This window comes from Centroberyx affinis, unplaced genomic scaffold (genome assembly GCF_046629955.1).
Source record: "Centroberyx affinis isolate AG114_WGS23_722 - 3 ecotype Tasmania unplaced genomic scaffold, CSIRO-AGI_Caff_v1 ptg003665l_1, whole genome shotgun sequence".
Taxonomy (NCBI): Eukaryota; Metazoa; Chordata; class Actinopteri; order Beryciformes; family Berycidae; genus Centroberyx; species Centroberyx affinis.
In genome coordinates this window covers 8517-29586 of record NW_027281567.1, presented here as the reverse complement: position 1 = coordinate 29586, position 21070 = coordinate 8517, and the positions used below count along the sequence as shown (strand labels likewise).

Sequence of the window (21070 nt, the reverse complement as noted above, 5' to 3'; positions counted from 1 at the left end):
CGCAAGATCGATTCAGATCGTTCTGCATACATTTCCTCGCAGTTGAAATCAATTCTCTGTAAATTGCCCTCATTTAACATAGTGAAGTACAACCCAGACTCTCTGATGTTTATCTGAAGTAATTACGGGGGGAATTATTGTGGAAAGATTGATTGGTTATGTCTGAATCTTAATGGGGTCGCCACATGTGGGAAGATGTCAGAGCCGCAGAACTCCGTTGACTTTCATGCAGACACATTTTGGGCCCAAAAGTGGAGGCTGAACTTGGGAAACCTTACCACAATAAGGGTTTTTGACACAATACAGTATGAGGAATTGGTTATAATGTGAGAGTGGACAGTGTTTTGCTCAAGGACACTTCAGCAGCCAACATGGCCTTTCCAGTTGCTCTCTCTAACCAAAAGCAAAGTTTAAAATGTGGATTTAATAAGTTTTCCCAGGATCCCAGGAAATTCAATTAAACTTCAATTCAATCAAACCTGGTTTTCCCGCTTGATTCGACCCCTAAAACAAAAAACCCCCAAATTCTTGACCCCGCTTCTGTTCAAAAATTTGTGTCACTGGGACGGATTTCAAGCAGTTCCAGGTCAGTCGTTTGTAAATTTCACTTTCGCTGTTTGTGCCGCAGCGCCTCCGAGAGAGAGAGAGAGAGAGAGAGAGAGACGAGTTTATCTCCGCCGCACAATATCCTCTGCCAGGCTCGCTTTCCATCACCGCGTACAAATTGTTTACTGTATTAGCCGTGAATCAATCTTGAGCACTTATTGATAGGGTTGTTCTATATCCATGGGGTTTGAGTGTCGTGGGGAGGCTGCGGCAGCATCAATCACGCCGGTCCCGGGGCTGGAGCGGAGTGAACCGTTAGGGCTTTCCAACTCCCTCTCTCCCCGCCGCTCAACGCCCCGCTCCCCGAAATAGCGCAGGCAACGGGACAGGGGGGGAAAACAACAAAATGATGAGGCGAGGAGTGACTCGATAGATTTCTGCAGTGGGGAATCATTCTTTTAGATTTGCAAATATTTAGAGTCCCGCTGGTGAGTGGATGGAGGAGGAGGAGGGGGGGTGGAAGGGGGTGGGGGGGTGCTGCTGTCTTGGCTTTGGATCACAGGATTTGAAGAGAAAGGGTTTGGGTCAGGAAGGAGGATGTAGAGCATATATCACTGCTGTCGGATGGAAAGCATGTATCTGTAAAAAAAGGTTTTTTCATGAAGGTGAAGAAGACAGTGCTTGTTTTCTGTTATTTTGAAACTATACCCTGGGTTTTAACAGGTTTCAGTGGCTCAAGGGTCATGTGTCATTCAGAAAAAACACACTTTAATTACCCAATTTTACCCAACAGCAGGGATATATTGATCCCGTTTAATATTGTAAGATGTCACATAAGCACTTCATAGGCAGTTCATCAACAGAAAAACTAAGCTCCGCCCACACTGTTTGATTGACAGGTGATCTCTGGGAAGTGCAGTGCACCACCGCAAAGATAGAGACTAAACTTAAAAAAAATTAGGAAAACTGGAAAAAGCTCTCTCTAGAAAAACCCACAGCTTAAATGCTGAGGCTCTGGAGGTTATGGGGGAAAGGCATTCTGGGAAACGTAGGAAATCACTAACTGCCATAGAAGTAGACGAGGCAGGTTCAGGGAAAGCCGTAAATTGCAACACTTCATCATATTGAACATCACAGACTGATGAGAGGCAACAGTGTTAGAGGAGTTTCCCTTTAACTACACACTGAATGCTCTTTTGCTTCTCTCATCTTTATGTTGCACTCATTCAGATCCACTTTTCCTTACCCGTGTCCCTGTGTGTGTCCCCCGCAGTGTCCCGGTTCTCCAGCCCCAGACTGACCCCCAGGCTGAGCAGGAAGCGGGCGCTGTCCATCTCCCCGCTGTCGGACGCCAGCATCGACCTGCAGACCATGATCCGCACCTCGCCCAACTCCCTGGTGGCCTACATCAACAACTCCCGCTCCAGCTCGGCCGCCAGCAGCTCCTACGGCCACCTGTCCGTCGGAGGGATCAGGTACTGTCCCGAAAACACACCGCAAACCCAAATACAATGTTTGTATAGGAGTACTAGACTGTCCCGCTCAAATAGAAGTACTGTGACTGTGCTGATATTTTACTTACGTAGAAGTAAAAGTACTGCTGTAAAAATCTACTTAAGTAAAAGTAAAAAGTCCTCAGAGTAAAAGTTCCTGAGTTTTTAGAACAGAGAACGTTGTTAGCTGTGATCTTTTCCATGTGATTCTAAAAGGAGAGAGGACAGAGTTCAGACTAGAAACATTAGAAATGACAAAAGAAAATGCAGAAACAAAGTAAAGTCAGATTCCTCTTCTCACTGAATGGATCCACAGTTTTTCCAGTTCATTTTTGTTTTGTCAGTTCACTCTTTGTGCTGACAAGACTCTGTCTGTCTTGACTCTACAGCCATACATCATGTTGAAATTGTGTACACTACACACATACCACTGCAAAAAAGTATTTAATCTAGTAATGAGTCTTAAAATCATATTTCTTTTTATCAAAACAAGTTAAAAAATCTGCCAGTTGGGTGAGATCGTTTACTTTGATTCCATTGCAAATCAGCTAGAATTTTCTTGGATCTTGGTTCATTATGTTGATTCACTTGTTTCAAGGAAAGTCCCAAAACAAGCAAACCTGCATTGGAAACAAGTGATTTTTTGTGTAAATAAACATAGGTATCACTTAACCAAAGTAAGCTGACAGTTTTCAATGCTTTACAGATAAAGTGTGTCACATAGAGTCTCATAATCATCTAATCCAAAGAAATGAACAGTAATGGAGGTCATTTGACTGCCTCTATCTCCGTCCTCATGTTTGCTCTTGTTTCCTCCCTGCAGCCCGTCCTTCCCCTTCCCCCACCCCATCAACCCCATGGCCTACCAGCAGCTCCTGTCCCAGCAGCGCGGGCTGAGCGCCTTCGGCCACACCCCGCCCCTCATCCAGCCCTCGCCCACCTTCTCCAGCCGCCAGCCGGGCCTCGGCCTGTCCGCCCTGCCCACCTCCGCCCACAACAGCGACCTGCCGTCCAAGGTAGAGGCACGGCCCGCAAACATGGCCGACAAACATGGCCGACAAACATGGCTTCAAACTACGCATCCTTTGTGATGAAATGTCTTCAAATAGGGCAAATACAGTTTTTGATTGCCACATCATGCTTTCATTAAGGCTTATGACAAAACGTGTTAGCCTGATGTGGCCATCAATAAAAAATATGATATAAATGAGGGTGAGTTTTGCCATATTTATAACAGTTGAAAGGCCAATGGATTTTGGGGGTCTAAAAGAAAGCCAGCAAGCTTTCAACTGAATGGCATAAATATAATTAGAACTGCTACTTTCTTGCATGATTGTGAAAATCTTGCAGCACTGGTTTATACGGAAAGTGGGTGTAGAAACATTCGTGGAGGAACATTTTGAAAGCGGAGAAGTTTCAGCTCTAAACTTCAAAAACGGCCGTCATTTGATACGGCTTCTGGTGTTAAAAACTCTTTTGGAGCGCTGCCATTCCCTTGTTTTCCACGGATTTTCTTGCGAGCCAGTTTTCAGTTTTTTGGCACGGCACCCAGCTAGAAGGTGACACGAAGAGGAGCGTCTGCCATACCTTCTTCACCGACTTTAAATACTTTCTTTGCAGCTTCCTCGGTAGGTTTGAGAACCCGCTAAGACGGTCAGATAATTCGGGGTTTGTATACTTCACGCTCTTGGGATGATTCAATCCTCCCTTTGTCATTTGAAAGACTTTGGCCTAGATTCTGGCCTATAAGGAAATTCCCTCTGTTTCTTTCCAGGTATTTTTTTTTTGCGTTGGCAAATCCTGAAACAGCCATTTAGCAGAACCTGACATTTCGCCGCTGCAATTTTTCAATTGTGTGTTCTCAGCAGCAGATTTTGTTTGCCATCACTCCTTTTGATGTCAGTATTATCACCCCCTTCCCTCGGCCGCAGCGCACGTCTGTTATGATTTGCGGCGTCTGCCTCCGCACTCGCAATCACAGTGCAACGTCCCCTCTGAGGTAAACTCTTAGTGGGGGAGACAGGCTCGCAGGGAGACCCGTCATTTGCATCAACCCACGCAGTCCCAACGCGCGGTTTTTCTCTCTTATTCCATGATAAACACTACAATACAAAACAAACATCTTAGCTAGTAATTTAATCTCTTATTGAGCACCCTGGAATACAAATGTGTGCAAAAGGTCAACGGGTGCAGAGGCGGGGGGGGGGATCCAGCTTGACCCAGTTTGTCCCTACAGTGTTAAAACTGTACATTTTAACAAGTCATTTAATCTTACTTCCAGTGCAAATTAACTTGTTCCTGTCATTTATCTTGAAATAAGTGGAGTGATCTTCCTAATTTCAAGATTTTCTCACTTATTTCAGAAGAATTCTAGAAACCGGATTGGAAAGATTTGCATTTCTATCTCCCTTATTGTCATATTTCTTCACTCGGTTGAGGAGAAGTGTAATTTTAAGGCTGGAGTAAATGACTTGTTAGCAGGGACAGGTTTTGCAGCGTTGGGACACGAGGGACGAGCCGGATTCTTCCTCCTTTGACCAGGAGGAATATTTGCGGCTCTGCGCAATCAGAGTCAGCATTACTGCTACACAGGAACCAATTACAATGCCACATGCTGACTTCATCAGCAAACAGTGAGGCACAAAGGGTGAGTGAGCCTTTTCTTTTTGTTTTTAAGGAGCGTGGGAAGTCCCCTGTCCAGAGTCTTTTTTTTTTTTAAACCTTTATTTATCCGGGGAAGGTTTGCTGAGCGTGCATGCTGTGTTCCAGCACTGTCCCACTTCACATTCACGGAGTTACACTCATTCACACCTTGCACTGCGAAAAACCTCCTTAACAAGTCATTAAGTCTCATATTCAGCCTTCAAATCTGATTTTTCTTAAGGAGAGATAACTCCACTTGTTTCCAATGCAGCTTCACTTGTTTCAGTAGTTTTCTAGAAATGAGTGTCAGTCTGTTGAAACCAGTCAGAATAAGACAGATCACTGCACTGCTGTCAAGAAAATGACTCTTGATTCTACTAAATTCTTGGAAAAAAGTTGCTTTGCATTGGGAACAAGTTAAATTATCTAACGCCACTGGCCTTATTCACTTGTTTTAAGAAAACTACGATTTTAGGACTCAATAATAGACTAAATGACTTGTGGAGATGGAGATTTAGCTGCCCAGTGCAACCGCAGTCTTCTATTGAACACTGAGCAGCTCCACTGGAGCAGTTGGGGTGTTAGTTGTTTTCATGAAAGGACAGGATTTCTCATTATTTTCCACTTCGATTTGTCTATCCGGTCTGGGGATTCGGTTCAGTACCGTTCCTGTCACAAACCTGCTTTGTGAACCTCTAGGCCACCGCTGCCTTTTTTGTGATGGATACAGTGAAATGAGACAAGATAGTGGGCAGATAGAGATGTGACAAGCTGTGCGTCTTGCAGGTCACAAGTACATTATATAGCATCTACTGTAAGTACTTGGATGTCATAGAATAGATTTAAATTGTTATTTTACCATGACTGAATCTCTCTCTCCTCTCCTCTCCTCTCCTCTCTTTCCTCTCCTCTCCTCTCCTCTCCTCTCCTCTCCTCTCACCAGATCCCCAGTGGTGACTCAGCAGTCAGCAGCACAGTCGACCCCATGATCACAAAAAGGTCAAAGGTTAAGATGGAAGCAGAGGGACTGAGGCCGGTGTCTCCTTGTTCACCGGTAAGACAAAAAACAAAAAAAACAAAAAAACACTGAATCACCCACATCAAAGATCAAAAATGGTTCTTAAAAGCAGCTCAGTACCAAGATCATCTTCGGCAAATTGGATAAAGAGGAGCTTATTGAGACCAGATGCATAGGATTTTTCCATTTCATCACTACTGTTTTGTACCCATACTGGGCGAATTATGGATATGGTAAAACATCAGGAGGTAATCAGCAGTTTATTTTAATTCTACTTTACTGCATTTGAGAAAGAAAAGGTCTTGCAGCAATGCGGGACAGATTCAGGATGGTAAACTACATTTTTACACATTTACATTTACATTTTATGGGTGATTTTCAACAACGTGTGAGCAGATAGGGCGTCAGAGTCATATTTGAGAGGATTTATTGGAGTTGATGGACACACATTGGCTGTTTCGGGGTCAAACCTGAAGAGCTTTCAATTACGGGATGGTGTCCCAAATTATTTACTATGTCAGTCTGAACCTTTGATAAAATTTCCCAGAAGTTACATGCTGTTTTGTTCGAAAAAGACAGAACCACCATTTGACTCTTACCTCTAGAAAATGACTCATAGCGTAAAATTACATCACTTTTACTTGAGACCTTAGTTGACAAAATGGTAAGACTTTTAAAGGTTGAATCATTTTAGAAATAAGATAATGATTTTTTTTTCTGAAATGGATTTATACGTTTGAACGAAATGAACACCAAAAAAAGAAAGATCACTGTATAATTAATAAAACATCAGCTGTTCTGTATCTTCTGCTCCTATTGCACTCCCTCCCAACCCTTCTGTCCTGATCAATGGCGTGGCTCGCGGCCCCAGGGAGCCGCAGACTCCCATGACCCCCTTCTAAAGTGCGTCTCGGAGAAAAGAAAAACTCTACGTGATAAGAGCTTTGCATCCATTCGTTTGGTCCCCCCTCTCTCCCTCTCTCCCTCTCTCCCTCTCTCTCTCTCTCTCCCTGGCCACTGTAAACTGTGCCAGAGCACTTCATTTTCATGAAATATTGGCTGGCCGTTATTGTCATCTGAGGAGCCTTTTCCCCCCCTCTTTCCCTTTCTCTCTCTCTCTCTCTCTCTCTCTCTCTCTCTCTCTCTCTCTCTCTCTCGCCTCGTTCTCTGTCTTTTGACAAATTTGCGGCTCCTCTCCGATAGCGAGGCAGGTTTGGGCTTGATGCATGGGGACGGCGGTGTGCGCAGTCGTCTTGGGGCCACCAGAATTGATGAAGATAGCGTGCGTGGGGCAGAGACAAACATGCTGTAGTCAGCACGTTGTGTGTGTGTGTGTGTGTGTGTGTGAGTGTGTGTGTCTTTGTCTGTGTGGGTAGAGGCACACCGAAAGCCGGGTGGGACAGGCTACATGTCAACATAAGAGACCGGGATCAGTTTGTGTCTCAGACAATGTGTGTGTGTGTGTGTGTTTGTGTGTTTGTGTGTGTTTATTTCTTACTGGCGGGAGAGAAAACACACCGCTGGAGTTTTGCAGTGCATTGTGGTTTTAGTAGAGCAAAGGTTTCTGTAATGGAACTTTTTTGGAAGTGTTGACAGTCGGTGACAGTCCCCCCACCTGTTGGAAATGTTTCATGAACCTGGAACCTGGTGTGATCACGCTTAGAGATCGTTTTCTTTGGTCTGAATCATAGTTGAAAAGTTTACTCTGTTTGGAGTTTTGTATTTGGTTTGTTTAGGTTCACACAGTCTAATTACAAGTCGATCAGGGCTTGTAAACAGAAACCTCATGACTCACAAGTGGGAGGATTACCATAATAAATCTGATTCCAGACCCTGTAACTTCAGCTCAGCATGACGGACTTGTCTGTCTCTTCTTCTCTGGTGTTCAAACCGGTTAAGAACACGTGAAGAAATAGCTGCATATGAGCATCAGTCCTGGTTTGCATTCTCACTCCTAAAGAACCACACCACTCACATTTTCAGGTGTCTCAGTTCTGTTATAGAGTTCAAATGGCATTGTTCTCACCTGACCAAATGAACCAAACTAAAGGGAGTAAATGCTTCAGAGTTTGAATAAACCGAATAAACCCCAACTGTATGTGTGGAACATGCCCTCAGACAAAAGAAAATGAATAGGATTCAATGAGAAAATCAATTTGTTTTCATCTCATTGTGAGGTTTTCTCTAGTTCACTTTCTGGAAATAGTTGCAATTTAACGTGTCATATGCCATACACACATGCCATTTGGTGGAGGTGGAGGTTATGTTTTTATATTCCTGTTTAAGTTTGTCTGTCTGTCAGCAGGATATCTCACTAACTTATGAACATATTTCCATGAAGTTTGGTGGACAGATCGGCTTTGGGCCGGAGAACAATGGATTTGATTTTGGTGGTGATCCAGATCTGTGACTTCTGCCGTTAGATGTTTATCGTTTTTTTAGCCATAACTATGAAAGAGCATGTCTGTACGGAAGAGGATTGTGAAAATTTGAAAAATTTATTTGAGTTCTGAGTTTAAAGTCAGAATTCTGAGAATAAAGTCAGAATTCTGAAAACTCAAATACATTTTTCACATGTGGCCCTAATCCTCCTCCGTATGTCTGCAGGGTCCGGAAATCAATTTAACTTAATTTAACTTACTTACACAGCTATGAATAGTGTGCAAATTAAAGGTGCATGACTGATATGGTTTTTTTTCTAATGTTTGGGTCTTGGCTCTCCACAGGACCATCTTGGCGGTATGATGGACTTGAAGGAGGATGTGGACCGGGACGACTGCAAGCAGGAGCCGGAGGCGGTGTATGAGACCAACTGCCACTGGGAGGGCTGCACCAAGGAGTACGACACACAGGACCAGCTGGTTCATGTAAGAGTGTGTGTGTGTGTGTGTGTGTGTGTGTGTGTGGAGGTGAAGTGGGGTACTTTTGTGTGTATGTGTGTGTGAGATTTTCGGTGACGGTGGCAAAAGCAAACCAGCAGCTTGCAAGGAAAACTATTTTTTTTGTCAAACTATTTTTGGCTGGGTAAGACACTTGGCAGCAAGAGTAATTTCTGTCAATATTGGTGCTTTTCATACTTGAATTCAAAGTTTATATGGGTCATGTATGTGTTGAGAGAGTTTTATGATCCGTGAGCCCATGAAAAAAACGTATTGTGCAACTTCAAAGGAATATGAGCCTCAGTGGGAAAACAGGCATTGTTTCCTCTTCTTCCAAAAAAAAACGTAATTCTTGCAGAAACATGTTTTATTTTTGTCGGACAACAGCCTACTTGACGATCTTAACTCTTAAATCTTAACCCCAGCACAGCAAATAGTTATCAATTATGGGCTTTGCCAGTTCAGGCTGTGCAGAGCTTCCCATCACAACAAGCACAGTCTTGGTGAAACGGGTCTTCGGCATTCCACACTTCCAGTGAAGCAAAGAGAAAGAGAGAAAGACAGAGAGAGGGGTGGGAATGGGGTGGGATTGGGGTGTTGGGGGATTAGTGCGGGTTGGGAGGCTGGGGGCCGCTGTCTGTCATTCAGACTCCTCTCTCTGTCTAAAAAGATACAGAAGAAGAAAGTCCCACGGCACACCAAGTCGCCTCCGTGACAGTTTATTGAGTCAATATGAACTAAGTTTAAAGGAGCTGCGTTTTTAAACATCAGTATTTCATTGTCAAATTAATTGTGATACTTTGGTATAGTTTCTGTAAACAAATAAGACCCTGGGGGAGACGATTGGTCAAGACTAGACCACACACAATTTCCTGAGTAAAAATTCCCAGAAAAAAACAGAAGAAACTCCAATTCTGTATTTTAAGAATCCAACATCTGGAAGCTTTTTGATACCTGCCATGCCTTAAAATCAATACCATGAATGGATACGGTGCTGACATTTTTCAATACTCAATCTTAAAGATCACCTTAGTCCTTTAGCTTTAACATTTGAATAACAGAATGAATGATCTTAGCACAAAGTTTTTTGGGTTAAAGGCAATGAGAAACGTGACTTCTTTAAAATGTGAGAGCATGTTGAACCAGCGGTGTGTGATTCAGCTTTGATTAGCGTGAGGGCAAAATAACAAGGTAGTGCTGGCCGGCTCTCCTCTGCCACAATGACGCCTCTTGTCACCGCATGCCACGTGTGTGTGTGTGTGTGTGTGTGTGTGTGTGTGTGTGTGAGCCTTGTGTGTGTGCCTCAGAGTACACCTCCACACTTTCACATGGTTCATTTTAAGCAGTTAACTGACGCTTTTATCCAGAGCAACTTGAAAAGCTTGAATTCCTAGATCAACATTACACGCAGCCAATAGTAAAGAGGTCAAAGGTCAAAGTCACAGTGCCTTGACAATATTCCTGCTACCTTAGAATGAATACATGCGATAGCGAAAAGCTCAGAAAGTGTTAAGAAATAGAAATATGGGAAATTAGAGAGGTAAAAAGGATTTGTTTCAAAGCAGCTAGAGGAGAAAGACATGGGAGATGAGGACATGAAGTTTCTTGGAAAGATGTTTACATGGGTTTACACTTACTCACTTATTCATGTGATAAATCTGTATTAACATTTGGGTCACTAAGCAACTGTCTGTGCAGAGAGGAGACCTTACCTGACACCAGAATTTAATGTGGGGCTAATAGAGCAAATCTACAGTGTCTCAATCAGTGGGGATGGGAAGCTCTTCTGTACTGCAACCCCACTTTGTGATTTAGGCTGATGAGACTGTTGTATTTTTACACAAAAATCTTGCCTCAAGCAGCTTCAAAACTTTATAACACAGATAGGTTGTACACTAGAATACAGCCGTTGTAAGGTGAAGTACTACAAAATAAAAGTACTTAAGAGACCCCGGGAAACACTTAGCCGCAACATAGTCCTCATGCGCATTCAAAACACTACCGCCGCTAATGAGGATACGCTTGAAAGTGCACGGCTACCTGCTCAAATCTGAAGGCCCCGGGCCAAGACCGCGGGACACCACATCAATCTTTGCAGAGAGGCTTGAGACGGCTGCAATTCCATCAAATTAAGGCGCTCCACCCCAGACGTATATACAAACAGAGCCGGGACCGGGCCTTCTGACAGACGATTGATTTGACCTTAATTGTGTCGGCCGGTGGATTCTTTCATGAAAGAGGCGGAATTCGTTTATCAAAGGCTGCAGGCTTCCAAACACACACACATGCACACACACACACACACACACACACACACACACACACTCAAAATTGTTACATACCAAGAGAGCAATCACATCTCCCTTCCTCTTTCTTGTCTGGCATGAGGAGAGTAAACAGCAAACTCTGATTGATGGCATTACCGCTGATTTCTTTGATAAGACAGGCCGTCGCTCGTGGCAACGGCTTTGTTTTCTCAGTATTTCTAGTGGGAGTCCAGTTTTTTTGCAGTATTTAAAACACTAGGTTAAATCTGCCTTTAGACATTTTGGCCATGAGTGTTTTCTTTTTTGGGGAGGGGTTCTCATCACCGAATCGAGACAAAAAAAGATCTAACGTTGGTGAGTCACTGCTGTTTAGGAGATTCGCAAGTTTTGATTCATCACCTCCTGTGGGTGGAGAAGTGACCTCACTGAACACCAGAATTTGGGCAAATTTGGGCATTAGTAGAGATGGGGCGCTCTTGACTGTTGCAGCCTCCCCTTGTGATTTGGGCTGAAAAGACGGGTGTATTTTTGCATAAAAATCTTCATAAAAACCCTAGTGCAGCTTGAACAAGTACAACATGAGAGCCTCTTACTGGCAACCTTCCTCTAGAAAGACATTCAATTCTGTGTGTGTTGTGTGTGTGTCTGTTGTGTGTTATGTGTGTGTGTGTGTGTGCGTGTGCGTCCACAGCACATCAATAATGACCACATCCACGGAGAGAAGAAGGAGTTTGTGTGCCGCTGGGAGGAGTGTTCGCGGGAGCAGAAGCCCTTCAAAGCGCAGTACATGCTGGTGGTTCACATGCGCCGGCACACAGGGGAGAAACCACACAAGTGCACGGTGGGTAACGGATGGCCACGGCGGGCCCCGACGGGCGCTCACACGCTCTAAACACTGTGCACGTGCCCATACATCCACACACACACGCACACACATGTACATAAATCCACACACATGTAAGTGCAGGCCTGCAACATGGACATATACATCTCTCTCTCTCTCTCTCACACACACACACACACACACACACATACACACTACCCCTTGGGATGGCAAGATAGGAGATTTCTTGCTTCTTGTACTCATTGCCCATTACACATAAACATAAATCTTACAGCAACCATCTGATCTGCAGTGTTATAAGTGAAATATCAATAAATATAAAAAATATTGCCAGGCCGATTCTTTCACTTAGTACTGGTATTTTAATTCCCGTTGAGATTACAGTTGAAAAGTTCTCTTCCAAAATGCTCTATATCCATTTTGGAGGGAAAGAAAAAAAAAAACCCGACCTGTGTCATCACTCAGTATCTCTAAAAAATACAGAAGACGTATTCGGTAAAAATGTCATCATCGAGGACTGAAGATACTTTCTATTCTATAATTTGTTTAAATTTTCAATCATGTTGCAAAAGTAGTTGTCACTTTTTATCCAGTGGTTTAGGCCTCATTTTGGAACGAAACTCTTCACCTCCTTATGAGAAGTATGCTGTGGACTACATCTCTGACTTTAAAGGAGAGAACGTGCCATGGGTCCTTATTAAGACCCACCGTATGGCTTTAGCTGTTAAGGAAGCCCTAATGAAAACCTCTGAGTATTTGCCTCTCCTCAACCAATGATAAGCCCACAATGCGGCCCTCAAATCATCAGTCTCCGACCAAACAGATCAGAGGAGGATTCCAAAATACTTCAACCCATTCTGGATTTCGGGAATTAAGCCGACGCTCTTGTCTAAAGTGACCTTTTACATATAAGCAGGTAGAGATACAGGCCCATATTCACTAATGGTTTGCACTGGGAAGATTGTGCGCTATATCACCAAATTAATCATCAGAATGCCATGCTATATTCACTAACTGCTCACAAGGATTGGAAGCAGTGGTCATAAAATAAAGCCTCTTTGCGTCTGTCATGGTCATGCATAAGTACATTATATGTAAATGTCATTAGTTTGCCCATATAATATTTACTTGTAGGCGAGGTCATGCAAATCCCAAAGTTGGCGTAAAGGCTTTCCGCAAAGAGTTTGGCCATTCAGAACAGCTGCTGAAACACTGTTGTTGGATACGTTTGCTCTTGAATCCGTGACCTTTTGGTTATGGGACATAACTCTCTCTAACCACTAGGGAACCTTGACATCCGACTGACCCCTCAGATGAAGACCTGTATGTCTGTTTTTAATGTTTTTTTGAACGATCATCCTGCTTCCATTTGGCCAGTTCAAGATTCTTCATATTAATATTGGGATAAGAGTGAGAAAAACCACATGAGGGCGGGTTTCGGGAATGGATAAGGAATAACCGAGCAACATCTTGGGCTCTTAGAATGAATTCAGCTCTCGGTGCTGAAACACCCCCACTGGACTGTGTTTGATATAACCAGAGAGGAGAGTGGGGGGGGTTGATGGTGACGTAGGAGAGCATTAAAAGAACCTGGTTTTAATATATTTTTTGAACATCTAATGTACTTAGCAGCTTAACAGTCAATCCAAATTATACGTGAATGTCTCTACTGCCTTTAACTATGAATGTACACACTTGTAATCTTAGGATAATGAGATTTGAGAACATTCATCTCAAAACCTAAAAGGAACATATTATTGTTTATTGGTATTTAACAAATAACAGTAAGACCAAGTAGTAATGAAGTTTCGAATGATGAAAAAATGAATGTTTGCGAGGGAATCGTGATAATAGATGTTGAAACCGGTTCCAGTCAGAAGCCGCAGCGGACTAACGTGGCCTCTGTTTTCTCCCTGCAGTTTGAAGGCTGCTCCAAGGCCTACTCACGTCTGGAGAACCTCAAAACCCACCTGCGCTCGCACACGGGGGAGAAGCCGTACGTCTGCGAGCACGAAGGGTGCAACAAAGCCTTCTCCAACGCCTCGGACCGGGCCAAACACCAGAACCGGACGCACTCCAACGAGGTACGCCGGGCTTTTTTCGCGATCGTCGCCCCTCCTCCTCCTCCTCATCCTCCTCCTCCTCCTCCTCCGCTCCGCCGCCGTCCCCGCTCGCCCGACACTTCAGACAGACTCCCTTATAGAGCTCCATAAGAAATTCTCTTAGACTTTTTTTCTCGGAGCAGGAATCTGCACGAGGTTTTTCGCGATTGAAGTGGCCGAGCTGAAAAATTGCGGCGGCGGGGGGAAGTGACGGGGGTTTGCCTTTGTCTGTGGAGCACCGTGTCCCAAATTTCCTTCGTGTCGAGACGGTTTCTGTTTACAGTCTCGAGTTGCACAGGGGGATTGTTGCATGAAAGTAATTCCTGTCCTGTTTCCAGCATGTGTGTGTGCCTCCAATACAGGTGTCTGTGTGCATATTGTGCGGATGTGTATGTATGTACAGTACGTGTGGAGTAATTGTGTGTGTTACTCCAGTACCCTTGTGTGTCTGCACACGCTCGTGAGTAAATAATGAGGTGTAGATCTAATGAGCGCGGCGGCCCACAATGCATTAGGGCGAATCATGCTCAACCCCCCCGCCGAGTGGGACCACCTGCAGACGCTGAATAGAAAATGAAACCTGGAAGCGTTTCAGAAGCCTCACTGCCTATCCATCAGTGGGACCGGGTGTGGGAATTCACCGTGACGGCAACATCCCACGCACACATCGAGGCACTGAAGCCACACACACACACACACACACACACACACACCTACACATGCCTGTATACAGGCACATATGCACACGCGTATCTCAGTAAAGCAAGCTGTTTAAGCTGACCTAAAACCTGCACTAGGCACGTTTGCCGTCCCACATGGCAGTGAGAGGTAACATTTCAAATTTTGATTGACTTCAACACCCAGAAATCATGTCACGTGACATCAGAAAACTCCTCGGACCTAAGTGTCTTCTACTTTGTGTCTGCTGGGGTTGGAGATGATCATCATTGGTGAATCCAGCTTTCTTTGTATGTAGCGCTCACTCGTTGCTGTATAATTTAGGCTGATAAGACCGGTGTATTTTGACATGAAAATCTTGCCTAGTGCAGCTTTAAAGATAACTTCTAATTTACACATATCAATAAACTTTCACAGCTCATCCATTTGTTCATTTGCCTCTGCAGAAACCCTACGTCTGTAAGATCCCCGGCTGCACCAAGCGCTACACGGACCCCAGCTCTCTCAGGAAGCACGTGAAGACCGTCCACGGCCCGGACGCCCACGTCACCAAGAAGCAGCGCGGCGACCTGCCGCCCAGGCCGCCGGCGCCCAGGGAGAACGGCGAGAACGAGACGGGTCCCAGGGAGAGGATCCAGAGGGAAGACAAGATGTCGGACAGCAGCTCCCCCAGAGGCGTGGAGGACTACCTGCACGTCAAATCCATCAAGACAGAAAACTCTGTGGTAAGGTCGCAATCAGAATTCCCTTCAAGAAATAGGAAACACTTGATGTTTTGGAGTTAAATACGTTTGTCTTGGTGACATTAAGGCAATGACATGAACTACTTGTCGAGGTTCATGTACATACTGATTAACATGTACCGAGTCTTAGAAATGCAGCAGAATAAAACACAGAGACAGATTGATTGATGGATTGTGATTGTGACTCACATGGAATTGAATGTTTGGTCAATCAAATCATGCTTTGGTTCTTCCATACTAACAATGCCTCTTTATTCTAACAACCTCTAACCATACTCTTTGTTAAGCAGCAGACCACCAGGCAGACTGTTGTGATTTACCCACATGCAATGTAGTCTTTAGTCAGTCAAATAACAATTTGTGTCCTCCTTCAACTAACAATGGCATGCCTCTTTATTCTGAGAAATGCTAACCTTCCTCTCTAAGAGCCTCTGCTTGCTGCTTGATTGTCTTCATTTCTCTCCCTTTCCTAACTTTCCTTAAGGACAGACCTTGCTAAGGTGAGCCCAGCTACAGTTTATTACGCCATCTTTCATCAAATGAAAAGTTTCATTCCAAAATGAGATATCCACAATTTGAAATAATGGGCACCGTCTCTTAGAAAATGAATGCTGACTTAAAAAGATAACTCATTATGGGATACCACTGAAGCTAATAGCCAACCTAAAACCTTTGCTTAGAGTAACTAAATTTACCCTTCAGGGGATGAAATCAACTTTACTTAACTATTGACTTGTGAATGGCAGTTATTTTTCAAAATGTAGATATATGATTTTGGAATCAAAGCCTTCTTATATTAACACACCTCTTCTTTCATCATCAACTCCTTTCATCGCGGTGTAGAAGGATTTTGTGCTAGAAGCCCATATCAATTGGTCAAAGCATTGATAAGTGCCAATTTTAAGCTTATTGCTCGGTCATACTCTAGAAATTTGGATTTATCTAGATATATTTGTCATGTAAAGCTGTTATAACACATCGACTAATCCTGCCTACGCATGTCACCCATGAGAGCATATCTGTCCCTTTTGCTCTGCACATGCAATCGAAACCTAAACAGACCTATCACACACACGTCTGAGAGCCTAAACATGATAAAAGCCACTCCAGGATTAATATTCAAACACTGGGAATTGGTTTTGGTGCGCTGAGCAAGCAGTGCCAACTATCAAGCTGTGATCAAGACGGCTTTTTAGCTCTGAATAAATTAGTGTCGTCGGGGAAACCGAGGACCTGGGCAGGGCCGATTCAGAGAGATACATATACCGCTTATTGTCCTGTGGGAAATTCGGTTTTCAAAGCCAGTACAGAAAATAGCCTGCATCATCTACAGTGGTGGACAACATACAAAGCACTGACTCACAATTACACAAGCATATGTAATTAGTAAGAATATGACGGTGGCGAATGGTGAATTATGAGCTGTCAAACTTTGATTTGAACACTGAACTTAAATTTAAAAGCACTTTGTGACAATCCTGCTTACTAAAATGAATAAATGAATTTGTCTTGAATTTTTTGAGGAAAGGATGGCCAGAGATGATCCAAAACATCCCAATTTGAACTACATGCTTTTGATGAAAATTTGATGAAAAATTGTTTTTGATGAAAAAGAAAATGTGTTTTTACCACCCCTTTAACTATCCAGATAAGGCTTTCTAAGCTAGCCAAGCTGTGGGTGATTATTCTTTGCTTAGCTTAGTTTAGTTTATTTATTTTCACACATGAATGATAAAACACAGAAGGAAGAAAGAAATTCAAAAGTTGTGCAGGTGAGTGAAAGAAAAACCCCAAGGGCTATTTAAAAATCTCACCTTTAAACAAACCCCAAAAACAAGCAAACATTAACAAGTCAATGTGACAAGCAAAGACACATACTCACCTAAATGTAAAAACAACCTCTACCCTCGGTTGAGTTTTTAGAGAGGGAAAAGCGAAACGTGATGATCTAACATCTCGTGACGATTGGCCCGGCGCTCTGGCTTTGGCTCAAGCACCCTTTCATCCTGCCCATTTCTAATTCACAGACAGACTAAGACGGTCTGTAATCTGTGGTACACCCCCACCCCTTCACCCCCATCCCAAAAAACACTCATTATTTACAATTAAGCTGGGGGAGGATAAAAGTCTGCATGATTCACTGTTCCTCGTGCCATGTTAACCACTGTTCCACTTTTGTCCTGGTAGAGAAAAATGTTTTTTTAGGACAAACAGTCATGATTTCTCTGCTTCTCTCACTCTCATTTTTTCTTGCTCTCTCTCTGCCTCCCCTCTACTTCCATTCTATACCTCCTATCTTGCTCGCCTGCCCTCTACCACTCTCCTTCTCCTTCCTATCCTCTTTTCCTTTCCTCCCGTCTTGCTTTTTCCATCTCCTCCATCCATCCCTCTCTCTAGATGTATCAGTCCAGCCCTGGCGGTCAGTCATCATGTAGCAGCGAACCATCGCCACTTGGCAGTGCCGCCAACAATGACAGTGGAGTAGAGATGGCGGCGCACAGCGGGGGAAGCCTGGGGGACCTCACAACCCTGGACGACCTGCCCTTTGTGGACTCCATGGGCTACGGAGAGTCCCCCTGCGGGGTCGCGGTAGTGGGCCTCCACCTCCGCAAGCAGCTGGGCACAAGCCAGCGCCTGGAGCACCTGAAGAAGGAGAAGCTGAAGACGGTGAGGGACTCGTGCCTGTGGGCCAGCAACCCAACACTCCTGACCAACGGCACTAAGCTCCCACCCATACCAGCAAGTGGTGAGTGGACAGAATAGTGGGATTTTTTCACCTACAGTGGTCACATCATCATCCTGAGGATATTTAAATTAAAGATGACCAATGACTAAGACAATAAGTCTTTGCCTTTTTGTGTTATCCTTCATTATTTTAAGAGTCATTAAGGTTTTTAGCATGTGTTTAAATCCCAATATTTGATTTATTTTTCTCTGTTTTTTGTGTTTATTCTCACTGGGGACTTCACTCTTTGTGTTTCTCAGGGTCCCTCCTGGAGAGTCCAGGTATGGGTGGTGGTCCTGTGCCCTTCCCTGGTTCCGGCCTGGGTGATCTAGGCTCTGGTAAGATGACACTGCTGGGCCACCTATCAGAGCGCCGAGATAGCACCTCCAGCACCCTGAGCTCCGTTTACACCCTCAGCCGCAGGTCCTCCGGCATCTCCCCCTGCTCCTCAAGCCGGCGCTCCAGCCAAGCCTCGCAATACGGTGCCAGCCGCCACAACAACATCAGCTCGGCCGACTCCTATGACCCCATCTCCGCTGACATGTCCCGACGCTCCAGTGAGACCAGCCAATGTGGAGGAGGGGGGGGCCTACCCAGCCTCCTCAGTCTGACCCCAGCCCAGCACTACCGCCTCAAGGCCAAGTACGCTGCCGCCATTGGGGGCGCACCGCCCACGCCTCTCCCGAACATGGAGCGAATGACTCTGAAGACACACATGGCACTGTATGGGGACTCCACCTTCAACAGCTCCAAAGGCCTCTCTCCCAGGCGGTGCAGTGACTACACAGGTCGTAGCATGATGCCCCACGAGGTCCCGTCTAATGCCCCCCGCCGAGCCAGTGACCCTGTGAGACAGTCGGCCCTAGAGTCCCTTGGCCAGCCTCAAATGCAGCGCTACAACAGCATGGGCACATTGGGTGGTAGGGGTAGCATATATCCCCAGCCACCTCTTACAGCAGATCGGCGAAATTTAGCCCAGCAAGGTTGCGTGCGATCAGAAGGTAGCCTTCACCGCTACCCCTACGGCCTGCGACCGCCTAGCATTTCAGAGAACATCACCATGGAGACCATGGCAGGTGACATCCCTGAGGAAGACATGATGCTGCCTGATGCCATGGCGCATTACCTCAGTACAGAGAATGGTGACTCAGCCCACAGAGGGTCAGCAAATCACCAACAATTACAAGGCCTCCAAGGAAATCCCAATCTCCAACAGCAGTCGTACTACCAGAGAAGGATGGCCATTGTGGATGCCAACATGAACCCACCCACCCAGGTTTTGGCCGCTTCCAGCATGAGCCCAGGACAGCAGCAGCAACGGCAAATGTGTCTGTCTTCACACATGCACAGTAGGGCCAACATGCCCGTCCAGTGGAACAAAGTGTCTTCAGGGACCATGGAGGCCAGCCAGCACCAGTCCCAGCCGCAGGTCAGAGGGAACCTGGCTGTCCTCCAGCAGAACCAGAACTTTGGATCTTTCCACAGCAATCTCAACTCCAACCAACAGGTGATTCACAACCTCGCACTCGCCACACAGCAGAGATGTACACAGCAGAATGCTGACCCAAGAACAAACTGCTTCCAGCAGCAGAGGTTCCAACAGACATCAAATCTCAATGAAGCAATTAGCTCTCAGTACAGGCTCAACCAAGGCGTTAGTCCTCATGATGATAACGGTAATACCAGTTATCATCCTCCTTGTAATAACACAACAGCAGTCAATCTGAGCATGCTAAGCCCCAGCTGCAAACAAGAGACAATGCAAACTGTTGACATGCACTTCAGTGATGTGGGATTTCAGCCTGTGCAAGTCAAACTTGAGGATTGTGATGGATCACCTATGATCTCAGCTCAGCACAACTGTAACATGACCTCCCAGCATCCTATGCAAAATGGGAATCAAGGACTTCGACAGCCAAGGCCACCAACAGAATTTAAGTCTCTAAACAGGCGCCATTCAGGGCCAAACACAATGCAGCGAACAGGACTTGTCCAGTCCAACCTAAACCCAGGCTGTGCTAACCCAGATACTGCGTCCAAAGCATCCAACAATAGGGTTACGGAGCAGCATTGCAATGACAAATCTGACGACAATGCCATGTACTACACAGGGCAGATTCAAGTGTTTGAGCCCAACGGGAACCTGGACCATCACACTTCTCCTGTGGTGAATGTATCTCAGTTAGTCGCTGGAGGCACTGAAAACAATACAGCCTCTCCCAGGGCGGGTGACAGCCAGGTATCCAGAACTGTAGACTCTAACACGACATTGGAGCAGACACAGATAGACTTTGACAGCATGCTGGATGATGGGGATCACTCCAGCCTCATGTCAGGAACCCTGAGTCCAGGTCTTCTCCAGAGCTTGTCCCAGAGTTCCTCTCGCTTGACAACGCCCAGGAACTCTGTCACGCTACCCTCGGTGCCGGCGGGGACAGGAAACATGGCCATCGGGGACATGAGCTCCTTGCTGACCGCTCTGGCAGAAGAGAGCAAGTTCCTCAACTTGATGTCTTAGCCACATGTTATAGCCGACCGTTTTGTCAGACAGAAGGAAAAGTTATTAACGTATTTGCAGAAGTTTTGAATTCCTGATGATTGGAATCGACGCCCCACAATAAACTTTTGACCACAGACTTAAAATTGGTAGCAAGTGAAAATTTGAAGAGCCAGACATGGTTGTGTGCCAAAACGCCTCTGCAGTGTGTGACTCGTGTTTTCTTGTACAGTCTCATTTGTTAATTATTTAAAATGGCAATTTTCTATCTTTTTGAAAAGCCATATTTTTTGCCTTAGGTAGTAAATACAATGTAAACAACAGCACAATTCTTTTAGTTGGCCATGATTGTACAGATCTGCAGTAAAATCAGTTTACTAAGTGCCTGGCTCAGCCAAAACATATGCATGTTGTGCATATGACACAATTTAATGTGGAAATGCAACCAGGTACCGATTTGATACCTACATATTTGGAATGTACTATCATCACCTAGTTGTTTAGAGATTTCACATTTAAACTTTAAGAAATTACTTGAGCTAAACTTTATTTCACATCAGTTTGTTTGTAAGTCGCTCATTTCTGTTAGCAACACTGCAACAGCAAAGGGGGAGAAAATAATTAAATCATAACCA

The 21070-nt window shown here is 44.8% G+C and overlaps 1 protein-coding gene across 1 annotated transcript in view; it reads left to right on the top strand.

Moving 5' to 3' along the window:
• LOC139661940 (zinc finger protein GLI2-like) overlaps window positions 1-20456 on the top strand; it is a 33680-nt gene extending 13224 nt beyond the window's left edge. The window contains exons 3-11 of the mRNA XM_071540524.1: window positions 1820-2021; window positions 2863-3055; window positions 5626-5736; window positions 8427-8567; window positions 11538-11687; window positions 13610-13774; window positions 14917-15195; window positions 17611-17959; window positions 18199-20456. Of these exons, the coding sequence (XP_071396625.1) occupies window positions 1820-2021; window positions 2863-3055; window positions 5626-5736; window positions 8427-8567; window positions 11538-11687; window positions 13610-13774; window positions 14917-15195; window positions 17611-17959; window positions 18199-20456 (3848 nt within the window). The remainder of the gene's footprint in view (window positions 1-1819; window positions 2022-2862; window positions 3056-5625; window positions 5737-8426; window positions 8568-11537; window positions 11688-13609; window positions 13775-14916; window positions 15196-17610; window positions 17960-18198) is intronic.
• The last annotated feature ends 614 nt before the right edge of the window (window positions 20457-21070 follow it).